Source organism: Schistocerca nitens, chromosome 5, assembly GCF_023898315.1.
Source record: "Schistocerca nitens isolate TAMUIC-IGC-003100 chromosome 5, iqSchNite1.1, whole genome shotgun sequence".
Lineage (NCBI taxonomy): Eukaryota > Metazoa > Arthropoda > Insecta > Orthoptera > Acrididae > Schistocerca > Schistocerca nitens.
In genome coordinates, this window is record NC_064618.1 from 460,986,879 (window position 1) to 461,005,561 (window position 18,683).

At 44.5% G+C, this 18,683-nt stretch overlaps 1 protein-coding gene across 1 annotated transcript in view; it reads left to right on the plus strand.

The window, feature by feature from the left end:
• Nucleotides 1-18,683, plus strand: part of LOC126260529 (tolloid-like protein 1) — a 256,314-nt gene that overhangs the window by 147,329 nt on the left and 90,302 nt on the right. Inside the window, exon 3 of the mRNA XM_049957862.1 lies at nucleotides 4,086-4,211. Within this exon, the coding sequence (XP_049813819.1) occupies nucleotides 4,086-4,211 (126 nt within the window). The remainder of the gene's footprint in view (nucleotides 1-4,085; nucleotides 4,212-18,683) is intronic.

The following is an 18,683-nucleotide window of genomic DNA, read 5'->3' on the forward strand; positions in this document are numbered from 1 at the left end:
ATACAACTAAACATCGTCTCCAAACTGTTCCTCTACTGTAAGCAGTACATAGTACTGTAAAATGTCTTCACATCCTTCAACATTCAGCATTTTCTTAAGCACAATAAGGGGACCATACTCCAAGCGCGAGAAAATTTCCCATACCGTAACGTCACCTCGTCTGTACTTCACTGTTGGCACTACATATATGATGGCAGGTAAAGTTCTCTAGGCATTCACCGAAGTCATACACAGGGTACCGTGTGATTCATCACTCCAAAACATTCGTTTCCAGTCATCCACTGTCCAGTGGCGTCGCTCCTTACATAACCTCAAGTGTTGCGTAGCGTCGACTAGAAAAATGTGTAACTTGTGATGAGCTCCTCGACCATTGCATGCCATTTTTTTCAACTCCCTACGTGCTCGTTGGACTACTGGTAGCACTTTGGGACTAACGAGTTATTCCTTCCGCTAATTTCATGCTATTTTTTTGCAATCACCCTTTGCAGTGCTGGACGGCGCCAGTCTATCAACACATGAGGTCAGCCTGGTCTTGGTTTAGCTGTGGCTATTCCTTCGCATTTCCAATTCACAGTCGCATGACCAAGAGTTGGCTCGGACAACAGCTTTTGAGGGATTGAAATGTCCCTGATGATTTGTTACTCAGGTGACATCCAGCGACTTGTCCGCACACAAACTCACCGATTTATCCTGACTGCTCCATTCTGCTGTTACTGCTTCTCTACTGACAATACAACGTTCCCTGCCTCTCGTGACATCTAGCGGTGAATTCCACTATCCATAGGGGTATCCGGATACTTCTGATCAGTAGTCTAGCTATATGAGACGCGATGAGAGTGGTGTTTATGTCGGAATCTCAAGTCTCGCTGTGTTAGTGCACTCGATAGTGATTACAGCTGCCATCTCGATTTCTCTGACTCGGAGGGAGACCAAGAACATAATCAGAAAGCAATATCCGACACAAAACTTTACACTACTCATTTGTGTATTTTCTGCAGAGTCATCACAATGTGAGTTGTTACTCAGTAGGTGTCAGAGGTGCTAATCTGCACGTGTACTTAGATGTATGTTTACAATAAATTACAGGTTAATGATATAGTTTGTGATCTGTCAAAGGCATTTGACTGTGTAAATCACAATAGCCTTTCAAGTAAATTAGAATATTATGGTGTAACAGAAAATGCTGCAAAATTGTTCGAGTCCTATATCTCTGACAGAAAACAGAGTGCCAGTAGTAAACAGACGTGTATTAAGCTATCAGGTATCATCCAACTGGGAGCCAATAATATCTGGTGTCCCCCAAGGTTCTACACTCCTGGAAATGGAAAAAAGAACACATTGACACCGGTGTTTCAGACCTACCATACTTGCTCCGGACACTGCGAGAGGGCTGTACAAGCAATGATCACACGCACGGCACAGCGGACACACCAGGAACCGCGGTGTTGGCCGTCGAATGGCGCTAGCTGCGCAGCATTTGTGCACCACCGCCGTCAGTGTCAGCCAGTTTGCCGTGGCATACGGAGCTCCATCGCAGTCTTTAACACTGGTAGCATGCCGCGACAGCATGGACGTGAACCGTATGTGCAGTTGACGGACTTTGAGCGAGGGCGTATAGTGGGCATGGGGGAGGCCGGGTGGACGTACCGCCGAATTGCTCAACACGTGGGGCGTGAGGTCTCCACAGTACATCGATGTTGTCGCCAGTGGTCGGCGGAAGGTGCACGCGCCCGTCGACCTGGGACCGGACCGCAGCGACGCACGGATGCACGCCAAGACCGTAGGATCCTACGCAGTGCCGTAGGGGACCGCACCGCCACTTCCCAGCAAATTAGGGACACTGTTGCTCCTGGGGTATCGGCGAGGACCATTCGCAACCGTCTCCATGAAGCTGGGCTACGGTCCCGCACACCGTTAGGCCGTCTTCCGCTCACGCCCCAACATCGTGCAGCCCGCCTCCAGTGGTGTCGCGACAGGCGTGAATGGAGGGACGAATGGAGACGTGTCGTCTTCAGCGATGAGAGTCGCTTCTGCCTTGGTGCCAATGATGGTCGTATGCGTGTTTGGCGCCGTGCAGGTGAGCGCCACAATCAGGACTGCATACGACCGAGGCACACAGGGCCAACACCCGGCATCATGGTGTGGGGAGCGATCTCCTACACTGGCCGTACACCACTGGTGATCGTCGAGGGGACACTGAATAGTGCACGGTACATCCAAACCGTCATCGAACCCATCGTTCTACCATTCCTACACCGGCAAGGGAACTTGCTGTTCCAACAGGACAATGCACGTCCGCATGTATCCCGTGCCACCCAACGTGCTCTAGATGGTGTAAGTCAACTACCCTGGCCAGCAAGATCTCCGGATCTGTCCGCCATTGAGCATGTTTGGGACTGGATGAAGCGTCGTCTCACGCGGTCTGCACGTCCAGCACGAACGCTGGTCCAACTGAGGCGCCAGGTGGAAATGGCATGGCAAGCCGTTCCACAGGACTACATCCAGCATCTCTACGATCGTCTCCATGGGAGAATAGCAGCCTGCATTGCTGCGAAAGGTGGATATACACTGTACTAGTGCCGACATTGTGCATGCTCTGTTGCCTGTGTCTATGTGCCTGTGGTTCTGTCAGTGTGATCATGTGATGTATCTGACCCCAGGAATGTGTCAATAAAGTTTCCCCTTCCTGGGACAATGAATTCACGGTGTTCTTATTTCAATTTCCAGGAGTGTATTTTAGGGCCCTTAGTTTTTCTTGTCTACATCAATGACCTTTCAACAGTAACATTATCAGATGCCAAGCTTGTTTTGTTTGCAGATGATACAACAATGTAATAAATAGTAAATCAAGTATAGCCTTAGAAAGATAGGCTAATAAAATTTTCATTGACATTAATAAATGGTCCATAACCAGTTCTCTGCCACTAAACCTCTAAAAAATATATTATATGCAGTTCATAACTTATGAAAGCTTTCCTGCCAGTATATGCCTGAAAAATGACGACCAGCAGATATAAGAAGTTGACAGTGTTACATTCTTGGGATTACAGCTTTATAATGAATTTAACAGGGAGAAGCATACTACAGAACTGATGAAGCGCGTAAACAAATCTCTATTTGCTATGCCAGTGTTGTCAGACATTGGTGGTATGAAGATAAAAAAGCTAGCGTAGTATGCTTACTTTCATTCCACAGTGTCATACGGGATTATTTCCTGGGGTAATTTATCAAGCAAGCCAAAGTTATTCCAAAAAGGTCCAATACGAATTATATGTGGCGTGAACATAGGAACGTCCTGAAGAGGGCTGTTTAATGAAATGAAGAGATTGACTACTGCTTCCTAATATATTTATTGCTTAATGAAATTTACCATTAAAAATATATCTTTTTTTTCCAGCCAACAGCTGAGTTCATTGAATCAACACGAGAAATAAGAATACCTTTGACAAAGATTTACAGTCACTTACTTTGGTTCAGAAATTTGTCCACTATTCGGCAATAGACGTTTTAAACAACGTGCCAGCAACCATAAAAAGTTTAACTAATAATAAAGCTCAGTTTGAGAATAGTCTAAAGGATTTGTTGATGGCCAGTTACTTCAACTCCATCAATGAATTTCTTAGCAGAACCGAGTGATGCGTGTATGTTATTAATAATATCACATAATGTGAATATCGTGTACAATCTGACTTATGCACAAATTTTGTGCAGTAATGCGATCATTGTAAATAAGTGCTGTAAAATGTTTTGTATATTTTTTTTATTTGATGATGCGTGGCTACAGTACCTTAATAATTAGCATATGCACCTCAGAGTTTTGAACATTTAGTATTTGATGACAAGTTTTATATCCTTTTAAATATAAATATGCTTAAGATTTTTTTGACCGATTCCACATCCACAACAGCAGTTTTATTTGGTATCTTTAGAAGATATATTAGCATATCTGTTCTTATTTTGTACATATTTATTGCGTATTTTTGTTTTCTAACATATCCCACGTCCAAGAGGATCTCCTCACTATGGATCAATTGGAACGAGAAGTACATATAATCTAATAGAATCTGCGGTGCGCCTTGTTGCAGCGGAGCAGCTGGTGGTGGGCAAGCAGCCTTCGGATGGCGCCTTCTGCCAGACCGACTGGCTGGCCATGGAGTCCTGCGTGCCCGAGGGCGGCTCGCGCTACTGCGGGAACCTCACTGGCTCCACCTGTAAGTAGACCACTTCACCTCTCCAACACACTCACCACAATGGCATCTCTTCCCCACGAAGAGGTCAAAATCAGCTAACGATTTTACGTATAATTTGCAAACTCTTCTAGCAGCTGCAGGATGGCGCACTGTCGTCTGTATCAATATTGTCAGTCACCAGACAGTGAACCAAAAGGACTTAGTATTGGATCTTTTATCATGGAAAGCCGAGTGCAAGTTTTAATTACAAGCAAACCAATAGTCCTAACGCAAAAAGAGATGTACCAGTATTTTTCCTGTTTTATTTCGCCTTAAGATACAAGGAGCAATTTGGTTATAAAGTTCAATATATATTATTTAGTGTAGATTGTAATTAGGGTTGTCCGGTTTTCGGCGTGTTAGCTATGAACTGCTCACTAAAAAACTAAAAAAAACCTCCTGAACAGACTGTGAAGGCTCAACGGTACCGACAGGCTGCCATGTCATCCTTAGTCCATTGGCGTCACTTGCTGCGGACATGGAGGGGCATGTGGTCAGCACACCGCTCTCCCGGCCGTATGTCAGTTAACGAGACCGGAACCGGTACCGACAGGCCGCCATGTCATCCTTAGTCCACTGGCGTCACTTGCTGCGGACATGAAGGGGCATGTGGTCAGCACACCGCTCTCCCGGCCGTATGTCAGTTAACGAGACCGGAACCGGTACCGACAGGCCGCCATGTCATCCTTAGTCCATTGGCGTCACTTGCTGCGGACATGGAGGGGCATGTGGTCAGCACACCGCTCTCCCGGCCGTACGTCAGTTAACGAGATCGGAACCGCTGCTTCTCAATCAAGTAGCACCTCAATTTGCATCACAAGGACTGAGTGCACCCCGTTTGCCAACAGCGCTCGGCAGACCGGTTGGTCACCCATCCAAGTGCTAGCTCAGCCCGACAGCTCTTAACTTCGGTGATCTGACAGGAACCGGTGTTACCACTGCGGCAAGGCCTTTGGCATGAACTGCTCACTATATAGTTTGAAATGTATTCGTCCGATATCAACGGAATTTTAATGGTTTATAGGCAACTAAACGTTAATAAAACCAACAAACTGCAGGGACGGATTCCTGGTAGGAAATGGAGGAAAAAAGATCCTATGAACATGTGCATCGTTGCCGGGGTAGATGACGCTAACGAATGAAGTTCCTCAGACCACGTAACGTATCTGTAGCCCACAGATGACGATTATGCAGACTGATGATTCCAGTTAAGGTAAAGTTTGCTTCGTCGGTAAAGAGGACTGATGACAGATATCCCACGACTGTGATGGTCTGTTGCAAAAACCATCGACAAAATCCTTCCTGTCGAGGTAAATCCGCCGCTGATAATCGTTGCACTCGTTGCAGGTGACACAGCTAGTAGAGGCTATCGTGCTGGATACACATAATCGTACTTTGGCTTACACCATTTTGGCGGGCCACTTTCCTAGAGCTTTTACTAGCGTTTTTCTCAATATGCTGTAGAATCCCGTCCTCCAAACCCAGTGTACACAGTCCGCCGCCTCCCTGTACGTTCGTTTGTCTGAAAGGACCTATTATCACGAAAAGTCCAAAGATGGCTTGAAATGATGTGTGATGTGGTTGGTGTCTGCGGGGGTACTTGTTTTGGTACAGCCATGCTGACTCTCGACCGTTTCCGTCTGCTTGGCTGTACTCTAACAACGTGTCGGCATGTTCCCGGCATAAATACCGGACCATTCTGCTGCTTAAAGTACGCTGCATCAATCACACAACCTGCAGCACTCAACACACTGCACTTGGTGAAAGGAACTTTCATTCGTCAGCGCCATCTACAGTAGCAGTGATACATTTTCGGACACATTGTTCATAGGACCTCCTTTCCTCCATTTCCAGTCAGGAATTTGTCCCTGCAGTTTGTCGGTATTATTAATGTTCACCCTGTGTGTTACTAGTGAAAATCTAAAGTTACAGAATTTTCCAATCGCCCATAAAAAAGTCCTTATGAGTCCCCTACAGTAAATTTTTCTCAGTCCAGTATAAACACGTAACAGAGAGAGTGGGTTTCTTCTTTTGTGATTGTAAGACGCTACAACCACGGTGACGGTACAGTGTGCTTCGGATTTTAGAAAGAGTTATATTTATATACACTACTGGCCATTAAAATTGCTACATCACGAAGATGACGTGCTACAGACGCGAAATTTAACCGACAGGAAGAAGATGCTGTGATATGCAAATGATTAGCTTTTCAGAGCATTCACACAAGGATGGTGCCGGTGTCGACACCTACAACGTGCTGACATGAGGAAAGTTTCCAACCGATTTCTCATACACAAACAGCAGTTAACCGGTGTTGCCTGGTGAAACGTTGTTGTGATGCCTCGTGTAAGGAGAAGAAATGCGTACCATCTCGTTTCCGACTTTGATAAAGGTCGGATTGTAGTCTATCGCGATTGCGGTTTATCGTATCGCGACATTGCTGCTCGCGTTGGTCGAGATCCAATGACTGTTAGCAGAATATGGAATAGGTGGGTTCAGGAGGGTAATACGGAACGCCGTGCTGGATCCCAACGGCCTCGTATTACTAGCAGTCGAGATGACAGGCATGTTATGCGCGCGGCTGTAACGGATCGTGCAGCCACGTCTCGATCCCTGAGTCAACAGATGGGGACGTTTGCAAGAGAACAACCATCTGCACGAACAGTTCGACGACGTTTGCAGCAGCATGGACTATCAGCTCGGAGACCATGGCTGCGGATACCCTTGACGCTGCATCACAGACAGGAGCGCCTGCGATGGTGTACTCAAATACGAACCTGGGTGCGCAAAACGTCATTTTTTCGGATGAATCCAGATTCTGTTTACAGCATCATGATGGTCGCATCCGTGTTTGGCGATATCGCGGTGAACGCACAATGGAAGCGTGTATTCGTCATCGCCATACTGGCGTATCACCCGGCGTGATGGTATGGGGTACCATTGGTTACACCTCTCGGTCACCCCTTGTTCGCATTGACGGCACTTTGAACAGTGGACATTACATATGTCCACTGTTTACCATTACATGTGTTACGACCCTGGCCCTACTCTTCATTCTATCCCTGAGAAACCCTACATTTCAGCAGGATAATGCACGATCGCATGTTGCAGGTACTATACGGGCCTTTCTGGATACAGAAAATGTTCGACTGCTGCCCTGGCCAGCACATTCTCCAGATCTCTCATCAACTGAAAACGTCTAGTCAATGGTGGCCGAGCAACTGGCTCGTCACAATACGCCAGTCACTACTCTTGAACTGTGGTATCGTGTTGAAGCTGTATGGGCAGCTGTACCTGTACACTCCAAGCTTTGTTTGACTCAATGTCCAAGTGTATCAAGGCGGTTATTACGGCCAGAGGCGGTTGTTCTGGGTACTGATTTCTCAGGATCTGTGCACCCAAATTGCGTGAAAATGTAATCACATGTGAGTTCTAGTATAATATATTTGTCCAATGAATGCCCGTTTATCATCTGCATTTCTTCTGGGGTGTAGCAAGTTTAATGGCCAGTAGTGTATTTACGACTGCTTCTTTGCGTGCTGGACGTCGCGATTAACAGCGTGGACGACCGTGAAAATGGACGCGTCATCGCCGCGAACCTCGCCGTCGTAAAATGGTTTGCCTGTGACTGGCAACGTAGCACCCGCTGTTGTTCCCACGGTACATCACGCACAGAACCAGTCTTAAATATCACTCTTTATAAAATCCATATCACAGTGTACGGACACTGTGGTTGTAGCTTCTTACAATTACGAAAGAGACCTTCAAAACAAACCCACGATCACTGTCATATGTTTATCCTGCGCTGAGGAAAAATTATTTTCGAAAAATCGTAAGAATTTTTTGGGCTGGTTGAAAAACACTCTAACTTGAAATTTCCACTGTCAGTATATATCTGCCTACAACCAACCAAAATTTCATTAACATAGGACAAATACATTTCAAGCTATATAGTTCCGAAGTGAGCAGTTCGCAGCGAAGAGAGCGTAAACAGGACAATCCTTACCACAATCTATAATAAAAAATATGTATTGAACTTTAAAACCAAATTGCTCAATATAGCCTAAAGCTGAATAAAACAAAAAACATTGGTATGACTTATTTTACTAATTAAAGTTTAAACTCGAGTCTTCATAATAAAAAGCTCCGTACAGTGATTTACATCTCTTAGGAAGGTGTAGGCATCCTGGGAACCGGTAGACCCGTGGTCCAGGGGTAGCGTCTTTGATTCATAATCAAAACGTCTTCGGTCCCGCGTTCGATCCCCGCCACTGCCTAAATTTTGATAAATAATCAGCATTGGCGGCCGAAGACTTCCGGCATAAGAAGTCAGCCTCATTCTGCCAACGGCCTTGTCAAAGAGGGTGGAGGAGCGGATAGAGGTTCAGGGCACTCTCTTGTCCTAGGGGTGGGAAATTGCCCCTAAAGGCGGAAGAATCAGCAATGACCAACGACATGAGGATGCAGAAGGCAATGGAAACCACTGCATTAAAGACACGAAACGTGTATCCACAGGACATGTGGCCTGTAATTGAAGAAGTGTCATGATGATCTCTCCATTGGCATAAGATTCCGGAATAGTCCCCCATTCGGATCTACGGGAGGGGACTGCCAAGGGGGAGGTTACCATGAGAAAAAGATTGAATAATCAACGAAAGGATAACGTTCTACGAGTCGGGGCGTGGAATGTCAGAAGCTTGAACGTGGTAGGGAAACTAGAAAATCTGAAAAGGGAAATGCAAAGGCTCAATCTAGATACAGTAGGGGTCAGTGAAGTGAATTGGAAGGAAGACAAGGATTTCTGGTCAAATGAGTATCGGGTAATATCAACAGCAGCAGAAAGTGGTATAACAGGTGTAGGATTCGTTATGAATAGGAAGGTAGGGCAGAGGGTGTGTTACTGTGAACAGTTCAGTGACCGGGTTGTTCTAATCAGAATCGACAGCAGACCAATACCGACAACGATAGTTCAGGTATACATGCCGACGACGCAAACTGAAGATGAACAGATAGAGAAAGTGTATGAGGATATTGAAAGGGTAATGCAGTATGTAAAGGGGGACGAAAATGTAATAGTCATGGGCGACTGGAATGCAGTTGTAGGGGAAGCAGTAGAAGAAAAGGTTACAGGAGAATATGGGCTTGGGACGAGGAATGAAAGAGGAGAAAGACTAATTGAGTTCTGTAACAAGTTTCAGCTAGTAATAGCGAATACCCTGTTCAAGAATCACAAGAGGAGGAGAAATACTTGGAGAAGGCCGGGAGATACGGGAAGATTTCAATTAGATTACATCATGGTCAGACAGAGATTCCGAAATCAAATACTGAATTGCAAGGCATACCCAGGAGCAGACATAGATTCAGATACAATATAGTGGTGATGAAGGGTAGGCTGAAGTTCAAGACATTAGTCAGGAAGAATCAATACGCAAAGGAGTGGGATACGGAAGTACTAAGGAATGAAGAGATACGTTTGAAGTTCTCTAACGCTATAGATACAGCAATAAGGAATAGCGCAGTAGGCAGTACAGTTGAAGAGGAATGGACATCTCTAAAAAGGGCCATCACAGAAGTTGGGAAGGAAAACATAGGTACAAAGAAGGTAGCTGCGAAGAAACGGAACCATGGGTAACAGAAGAAATACTTCAGTTGATTGATGAAAGGAAGAAGTACAAACATGTTCCAGGAAAATCAGGAATACAGAAATACAAGTCGCTGAGGAATGAAATAGATAGGAAGTGCAGGGAAGCTAAGACGAAATGGCTGCAGGAAAAATGTGAAGACATCGAAAAAGAAATGATTGTCGGAAGGACAGACTCAGCATACAGGAAAGTCAAAACAACCTTTGGTGACATTAAAAGCGACGGTGGTAACATTAAGAGTGCAACGGGAATTCCACTGTTAAATGCAGAGGAGAGAGCAGATAGGTGGAAAGAATACATTGAAAGCCTCTATGAGGGTGAAGATTTGTCTGATGTGATAGAAGAAGAAACAGGAGACGATTTAGAAGAGATAGGCGATCCAGTATTAGAATCGGAATTTAAAAGAGCTTTGGAGGACTTACGGCCAAATAAGGCAGAAGGGATAGATAACATTCCATCAGAATTTCTAAAATCATTGGGGGAAGTGGCAACAAAACGACTATTCACGTTGGTTGTAGAATACATGAGTCTGGCGACATACCATCTGACTTTCGGAAAAGCATCATCCACACAATTCCGAAGACGGCAAGAGCTGACAAGTGCGAGAATTATCGCACAATCAGCTTAACAGCTCATGCATCGAAGCTGCTTACAAGAATAATATACAGAAGAATGGAAAAGAAAATTGAGAATGCGCTAGGTGATGATCAGTTTGGCTTTAGGAAAAGTAAAGGGACGAGAGAGGCAATTCTGACGTTACGGCTAATAATGGAAGCAAGGCTAAAGAAAAATCAAGACACTTTCATAGGATTTGTCGACTTGGAGAAAGCGTTCGACAATCTAAAATGGTGCAAGCTGTTCGAGATTCTGAAAAAAGTAGGGGTAAGCTATAGGGAGAGACGGGTCATATACAATATGTACAACAACCAAGAGGGAATAATAAGAGTGGAAAATCAAGAACGAAGTGCTCGTATTAAGAAGGGTGTAAGACAAGGCTGTAGCCTTTTGCCCATACTCTTCAATCTGTACATCGAGGAAGCAATGATGGAAATAAAAGAAAGGTTCAGGAGTGGAATTAAAATACAAGTTGAAAGGATATCAATGATACGATTCGCTGATGACATTTGCTATCCTGAGTGAAAGTGAAGAAGAATTTAATGATCTGCTGAAGGGAATGAACAGTCTAATGAGTACACAGTATGGTTTGAGAGTAAATCGGAGAAAGACGAAGGTAATGAGAAGTAGTAGAAATGAGAACAGCGAGAAACTTAACATCAGGATTGATGGTCACGAAGTCAATGAAGTTAAGGAATTCTGCTACCTCGGCTGTAAAATAACCAATGACGGACGGAGCAAGGAGGATATCAAAAGCAGACTCGCTATGGCAAAAAAGTCATTTCTGGCCAAGAGAAGTCTACTAATATCAAATACCGGCCTTAATTTGAGGAAGAAATTTCTGAGGATGTACGTCTGGAGTACAGCATTTTATGGTAGTGAAACATGGACTGTGGGAAAACAGGAACAGAAGAGAATCGAAGCATTTGAGATGTGGTGCTATAGACGAATGTTGAAAATTAGGTGGACTGATAAGGTAAGGAATGAGGAGGTTCTACGCAGAATCGGAGAGGAAATGAATATGTGGAAAACACTGATAAGGAGAAGGGACAGGATGATAGGACATCTTCTAAGACATGAGGAAATGACTTCCATGGTACTATAGGGAGCTGTAGAGGGCAAAAACTGTAGAGGAAGACAGAGATTGGAATACGTCAAGCTAATAATTGAGGACGTAGGTTGCAAGTGCTACTCTGAGATGAAGAGGTTAGCACAGGAAAGGAATTCGTGGCGGGCCGCATCAAACCAGTCAGTAGACTGATGACAAAACAAAAAACAAAAAAAAAGGCATACTGGGATAGCAAGCTATTCAAACCAGTGTCTATGTTTAGCACCAAGTCGACGTGCACCGCCCCAGTAACACTTGGATTTCTTTCACGCAAAATTTCGAACGCGTATTATGAAGGTAATGTTCCGGACTTCGGCTGAAAAACTCTTTTACTTGAAGTTGCTAAACTGCGAATCCCGGAGACTTTTGTAACGGACACGAATTGATAGAAATTAAATTAAGTAATCTGCACCCCAATTATTTGAATAAAACCGTTGTCCAACTGATACAATCTAGAATACGCCATGAAATCCACTACAAACATGAAGTAGCTAAACTGAAAACAGCTCTAACATACACTTCATGTCAGTACTTCTCACAATCCCATTTAGCTTAGCCATCCCAAACTTTTGGACCAGAAACAAATTTAAAAAATTGTCAAGCAAATGTAAATGTTGTTTAGCTACCAGGGGGATATTAAACAACATGGTTGCCATTCTTCTAACTTCGTGCCTTACGAGGATACGGGCAGCAGTACGTGTTTTTTAAACAACACTTTGTATACCTTTTATTTGGTTATCCATTTCATCTCAAGATCTGTTCAGAAACCTATCACGTAACCAATGCATTATTTTTTAGTAACTCGTCCCTATGCTGGAGTTGACAGTAAAGTAAACCAGTGAAATTGAAGGAAAGTGCACACCAGACATTCAGACAACGTCTTTAGTTGAAAGTTTGTGTGAGTGGAATGAACACCAACGAAGAGAAGGTAAAAATGCTACTGGTCTATGGAGAATGTAAGTTAGCAGAACAACAACCGTAATATTGTTTTCTTACTTACAGCACGGTTCCATGTACGAGAGGCGATTTTTCTGGAACCAAGTTGCCTTTCTTGAGGATTCCAATACGAGGGTAATCCCAAAAGTAAGGTCTCCTGTTTTTTTGTAGGTACATATACCTGTTTATTTCTACCATGGTTTACATCAGTTTACAGCTTGAGCATTTAGCTATTTTTCGACATAATCACCATTTCTGTCGATGCATTTTTGAAGACGCTGTGGCAGTTTTGTATGCCCATGTCATACCAGCTCGCCGCCATGCTGTTCAGAAAGTTATGAACCTCTTCTTTCACCTCGTCGTCGGAGCTGATTCGCTTCCGGCCAAATGTTCCTTTAACCTAGGGAACAGTGTACCGAGTCAGCACTATAGAGTGGGTGGGTGATTATGTTCCACTGAAACTGTTGCAGGAGAGCAACGGTTTACCGAGCGATGTGTGGGCGAGCGTTGTCATGGAAATGTGTACGCCCTTGCTCAGCATTCCTCTTCTCCGGTTCTGAATTGTCCGTTTGAGTTTTTTTTCAGTCTCACAGTACCTTTCAACGTTAATTGTGGTCCCAGCGATTCAGCTCCGACGACGAGGTGAAAGAAGAGGTTCATAACTTTCTGAACAGCATGGCGGCGAGCTGGTATGACATGGGCATACAAAAACTGCCACAGCGACTACAGAAATGCATCGACAGAAATGGTGATTATGTCGAAAAATAGCTAAATGTTCAAGCTGTAAACCATTCTAGAAATAAACAGGTCTATGTACTTACAAAAAATAGGAGACCTTACTTTTGGGATTACCCTCGTACATTATATTGTCCCCCACTTTTTTGGCTACAAAACCGTATTTTTCAACATAATCTCCGTTCAATTTGACGTCCTTGCGCCACCTTACTAGGAGAGACTGTGTGCCCGCAGGGCAGCGCTCCACTGGTCGACGCCGGAGCCAGCGTCCTGCTGCATCAGTAACCTCCCCGTTATCCACGTACAGCTTCTCGCGGAGCGCATCCTTTCTAGCAAACAGATGGAAGTCGGAAGGTGCGAGATCAGGGCTGTTGAATGGATGAAGAAGAACAGTCTAATGAAGTTTTGCGAGCTCCTCTCGGGTGGGCAGGCTTGTGTGAAGCCTTGCGTTATCATGGACAAGGAGAAGTTCGTTGGCATTTTTGTGGCGACGACCACGTTGAGGTCATTTCTTCAATTTCCTGAGCGTACACAATGCACTTCAGAGTTGATCGTTGCAGCGTGAGGGAGGACATCGAACAAAATAACCCCTTAAGAATCACGTAACCATGACTATAACGGCTGAGAGTGCGGCTCTGAACTTTTTCTTCGGAGTGTGGCACCACTCCATGATTGCCGTTTTGTTTCTGGTAAATGGAAATGAGCGTTTGGCGTCATTGGCCGGGAGGCCACTTACGGGGCAGGTCCGACCGCCTTGGTGCAGGTCTTATTACATTCGACGTCACACTGGGCGATCTGCGCGCCGGATGGGGATGAAATGATGATGAAGACAACACAACACCCAGTCTCTGAGCGGAGAAAATCCCCGACCCAGCCGGGAATCGAACCCGGGCCCGTAGGACGGCAATCCGTCATGCTGACCTCTCAGCTATCGGCGCGGACTTGTTTCTAGTTCGAAGTGATGAACCCATGTTTCGTCGCCTGTCACAACTTTCTACAACAAGTTGTCACGATCAGTTTCATAGTGCGCAAGCAACTTTGTGCAGATGTTCCTTCGTTGCTGTTTATGGTCTTTTTGTTAGGCAGCTAGGAACCCAGCGGCTCTAGGCGCTTAAGTCCGGAACCGCGCTACTGCTACGGTCGAAGTCTCGACTCCTGCCTCTGGCATTGATGTATGTGATGTCCTTAGGTTAGTTAGGTTTAAGTAATTCCAAGTCTATAGGACTGATGACATCAGATGTTAAGTCCCATAGTGCTCAGAGCCATTTGAACCATTTTTTGAACCCAGCGGGCACACACCTCTGAGGACCCCAGATGGTGGACGAGTGTGTCTGCACTGCCAATAGAGACGGCCAGTTGTATAGCGGAGTGTTAGAGCATGATTCGTTGATCATCTCCAATGAGAGTGTCCGCAGTTTCCAACATTGCAGAGTCACAGGTGTGTGCAGCCTGCTGGCACGCGAGAGACCGGGCAGGTCTGCGCGACCTTGTTCTATGATGACAGACGCCTCGACCAACGACTCACCGTGCTTGTGTTCACTGCCTGTTGTCCGTAGACATATTGAAAGCGCCTAAGAATGTCTGCAATGCTCTGGTTTTCCGCCAAAAGAAACTCTCTGTTTGGATCGCACCTCCGTTACAAACGCCAGTTTGAAGGCTGTTTATAGCGCCACCAAATATCGATCTTCATGAAACGACAGGAGCTGAAGCGGGAATATTCCACGATGGCCCACAATAAGTTTCCCATATTTTCAACCGAAACTGGCTGAGAAAAAAATTTCTTGCATTACTTATTGAACACCCCAAGCAGTACAGTATTATAGTACTTTTAAACGATACGGAATCCTTGATTAAGAACTGCACCATTATTACTTTTTTATTGTAGTTGAAGGTAGCGTTAGAATAGTCTCTTCGGGTCTGTCGATGGCATGCTTGTTGTCGTCAGCCACTTCGATCAATGCAGCTGCTGTGTTTAACGGAATCTCCCTAATATTACTTCTTACAGGAACTACTGTGCTCATACAAAAAAAATTGTAATAAAAAACTGATGTCTTAAACTGTAGCAGAAGGCGTCCAAACAACACATTAAAAGTGGAAGAAACTTGAAAAATTTCTAGTGAAATGTGTAAAATTGTAATTGTTCTCAGAATTAACTAAATTTTACATTCACCCATACTGAACCGCTTACTAATATTCACCAAACGAGAAAGCGGGGCCCTACACTGGTAAATTGTAGAATGACAAATGCTGATACGTGAACAAATGCCATGCAACATACAGCTATCTGATTCAAAGTTTCCCCGCAGTCTTAAATACTTCACCAATTGAACCACATGTACTCTTTTCTGGCTGGCTGTGGCCAACTGCCTTAGCGGTGATCGCGATACGATGTGTGTATTTTACTAGCAAATTGCACTAAATAGTGCAAAATACGACGTACTGTTTGGATAAACATGCAAAAGAGAAGGTAACCCTCACAAGCACTGCAATTACACATGTATATGAAGCAAAAGATCGAAGAAACAAGAGCTGAAAAAAATTTCTCACGGCAAATAAATACGTGGCGCACGTAATTGCTAGAAGAATGAAAGAAATGTCGAAAGATAAAGTATTCGTAAAATATAATACATTCTATGGAAAGTCATTTAACAAAAGAAATTAATTTAATTTTAAATTTTTGAAATCATTGTAAGCGTTGTTTAAAAATGATCGGGGTTTCAGTTACGTGAAAGAGTAGTAACAGAGAGAAGTTGTAAAATAGTTTCAGTGCAAATTATGTTTCTGACATTTGTCTATCTGTTATGTAAAGACCGATGTGTAATCACTTAAAAGACCTACCGCTGTCCACTCGTTTGTAGATGCAGAAGGAAAGTGCGGTATTTACAGCCTCTTCGTTAGCTGAAGTATCTGGAGTCAGCGATGTAGATCGAACCTTCCGCTGAAAGCAAACACATGATGTCACAAGGCTTGTCAATCATTTTTCGACACAGTCCAAAATGCTGTAGTTTCTTATCAGTGACGAGAAGCACTTAGTTAGAGGATGATACCGTGATACTGTTACAAACCCTCAGGCATGATGGAGAAGAGAACATCATCACTTTGAGGGAAGGGACACTCGTCCGGAGAACGAACGAGTTGGAAGACGTAATCGAAAATCTATTCCTGCTCCACCTTAGCCTCGTGCAGCGCTCCAACTAAGGGCGTCAACTTTCGAAAGCTGTTCTTGACGTACAGAATTATCGCTGAATTGTCCCCAGTATTCTCAGATAATTTTCCCTGTTGATGGACTATTAACGGACCAAGTAACTTGATGCCAAGGAGACCGAAATTCCCCGATAAACGGAGAGGAAGAAACAGGCTTGGTTGGTTGGTTGGTTGTTTTGGGGAAGGAGACCAGACAGCGAGGTCATCGGTCTCATCGGATTAGGGAAGGACGGGGAAGGAAGTCGGCCGTGCCCTTTGAAAGGAACAATCCCGGCATTTGCCTGGAGCGATTTTAGGGAAATCACGGAAAACCTAAATTAGGATGGCCGGACGCGGGATTGAACCGTCGTCCTTCCGAATGCGAGTCCAGTGTCTAACCACTGCACCACCTCTCTCGGTTGAAGAAACAGGCTTAGTACGTAGCGTAATCATTGATTACGCCTGCCCAACACGCTGACGCAATCTTTGTTTATGGCTCTTCACAATGAAGCGTAGGGATTTTCATCGGCCCAAACATGACTGTTAAGATAATTTATCATTCCGTCTCTGGTTAGATAGGCTTCACCTGTGAAATTACATACGCGGAAAAGTGGGGATCGACTGCAAAGCGCCGCGAAAACCATTGGCTGAGGTCAACATGAGGTCCTAAGTCAGCAGGAGTCAAAGAACGCATCTTCTGTGGATCGTATGGGTTTGGATGCATTTTCCGATTACTTGCCACGCAGTACTATGTGAAACATTTATTTATCGTGCAGCTGATCGAGTGCTGATTGCGGGCTCCTCATCCACGCGAGGATTACATAATATCTATTTTAAGAAATGACTGCTAACGCTGTGCAGGAAGTGCTTATCAGCGCAATTGCGCAACCGGAAGTGAGTTTTCCAGCAACAAACAGACAAGTAAAATAATAGACGGAGAAAATTTCTAAGTCCACAACAATGGAAAAAAGTACAACAATGCAAAAGACCCGCCCACCAGCCCCAACAATGGACAGCCACCACCCATAGGAGTAGGTAAAACTACTCAATTTGTTCTTATTAATGGACCTGCTTTATTTTGTGGTGCGAGGTTGAATTTTTCCTTAATGAAAGTTTCTTCTTCTTCCAGTTTGGGAAACGGATGGATAACTGTAGCTTTCGTTGCTTGTAACAATGCAGGAAGAGGAGGTTTGGAATCCTTTGAAACTAGGGAAATCCTAGCTTATCGTACTATTCCTGTTTCTGAGATTATTATTGCTAGTGAGGGTTCCTACCTTTTACCTCACGGGAGTTTGTCTTTGTCTTGTCGTAGACGTATGAAGATAAATTCTGATTCTAGCGTTCACTTATGGGTGAAGGCTAGTGGTCCTTCTTCTTTGGAAGATTGTCGCATTGTGGGTGATTGTACATTGTATAATCATTGAAAGCAGGTCTCAATAAACGGCCCTTTTAAGGGCCAAAGATACTACACATTGATCTTGCCAAAAGCCGAGAAGGTTCTGCGCAGAATCGGAGAGGAAAGAAATATGTGGAAAACACTGATAAGGAGAAGAGACAGGATTATTGGAGATCTGTTAAGACAAGACGAAATGACTTCAATGGTACTAGAGGGAGCTGTAGAGGGCAAAACCTGTACAGGAAGACAGAGATTGGAATACATCCAGCAAATAATTGAGGATGTAGGCCCTGTAAGTCGGAAGTCCGTGTAGTTCGTCGTCACCCTCGGTCGTTGCACTGAGATACCAACTGTCCTATTTCACTTAATCGTTGGAACAGTCTGGGAAAGATAGTTTGAATTCGGTGTCTTGTATGGTGATATTTGGTCCTGTACAACCTTTCCCCTTCTCTGCTGCTTCCATTTGCTTGCCCACACACGAAAATCACGTCTAAAAGTTCTGTCACCTGGTACAAATCAGTTTGGTTAGCGCTGATCGATGTTAGTACTTCAACTAGTAAGCACAGGCTGTGGTCTGCTACAGTACAGATACTGTACACCGGAACTGCTCTGTCAGTACACAGTACGCCACACGCATTGGAAAACTTGCTATCGCAATCTCTACACCTAAGTGCTCTTTGGGACTGCCTACACTGCAATCTCAACAACAACACAGGTGCCTGTGCTCCACTGTCAGAGGTAACAGAATGGTTTTTGCTTGTAACTTTCACAGAGTCCCTTACCTAAAATTGATGCATTTACTATTCTTCATCATCCCCGAATGTTTCGAACATCGTCAC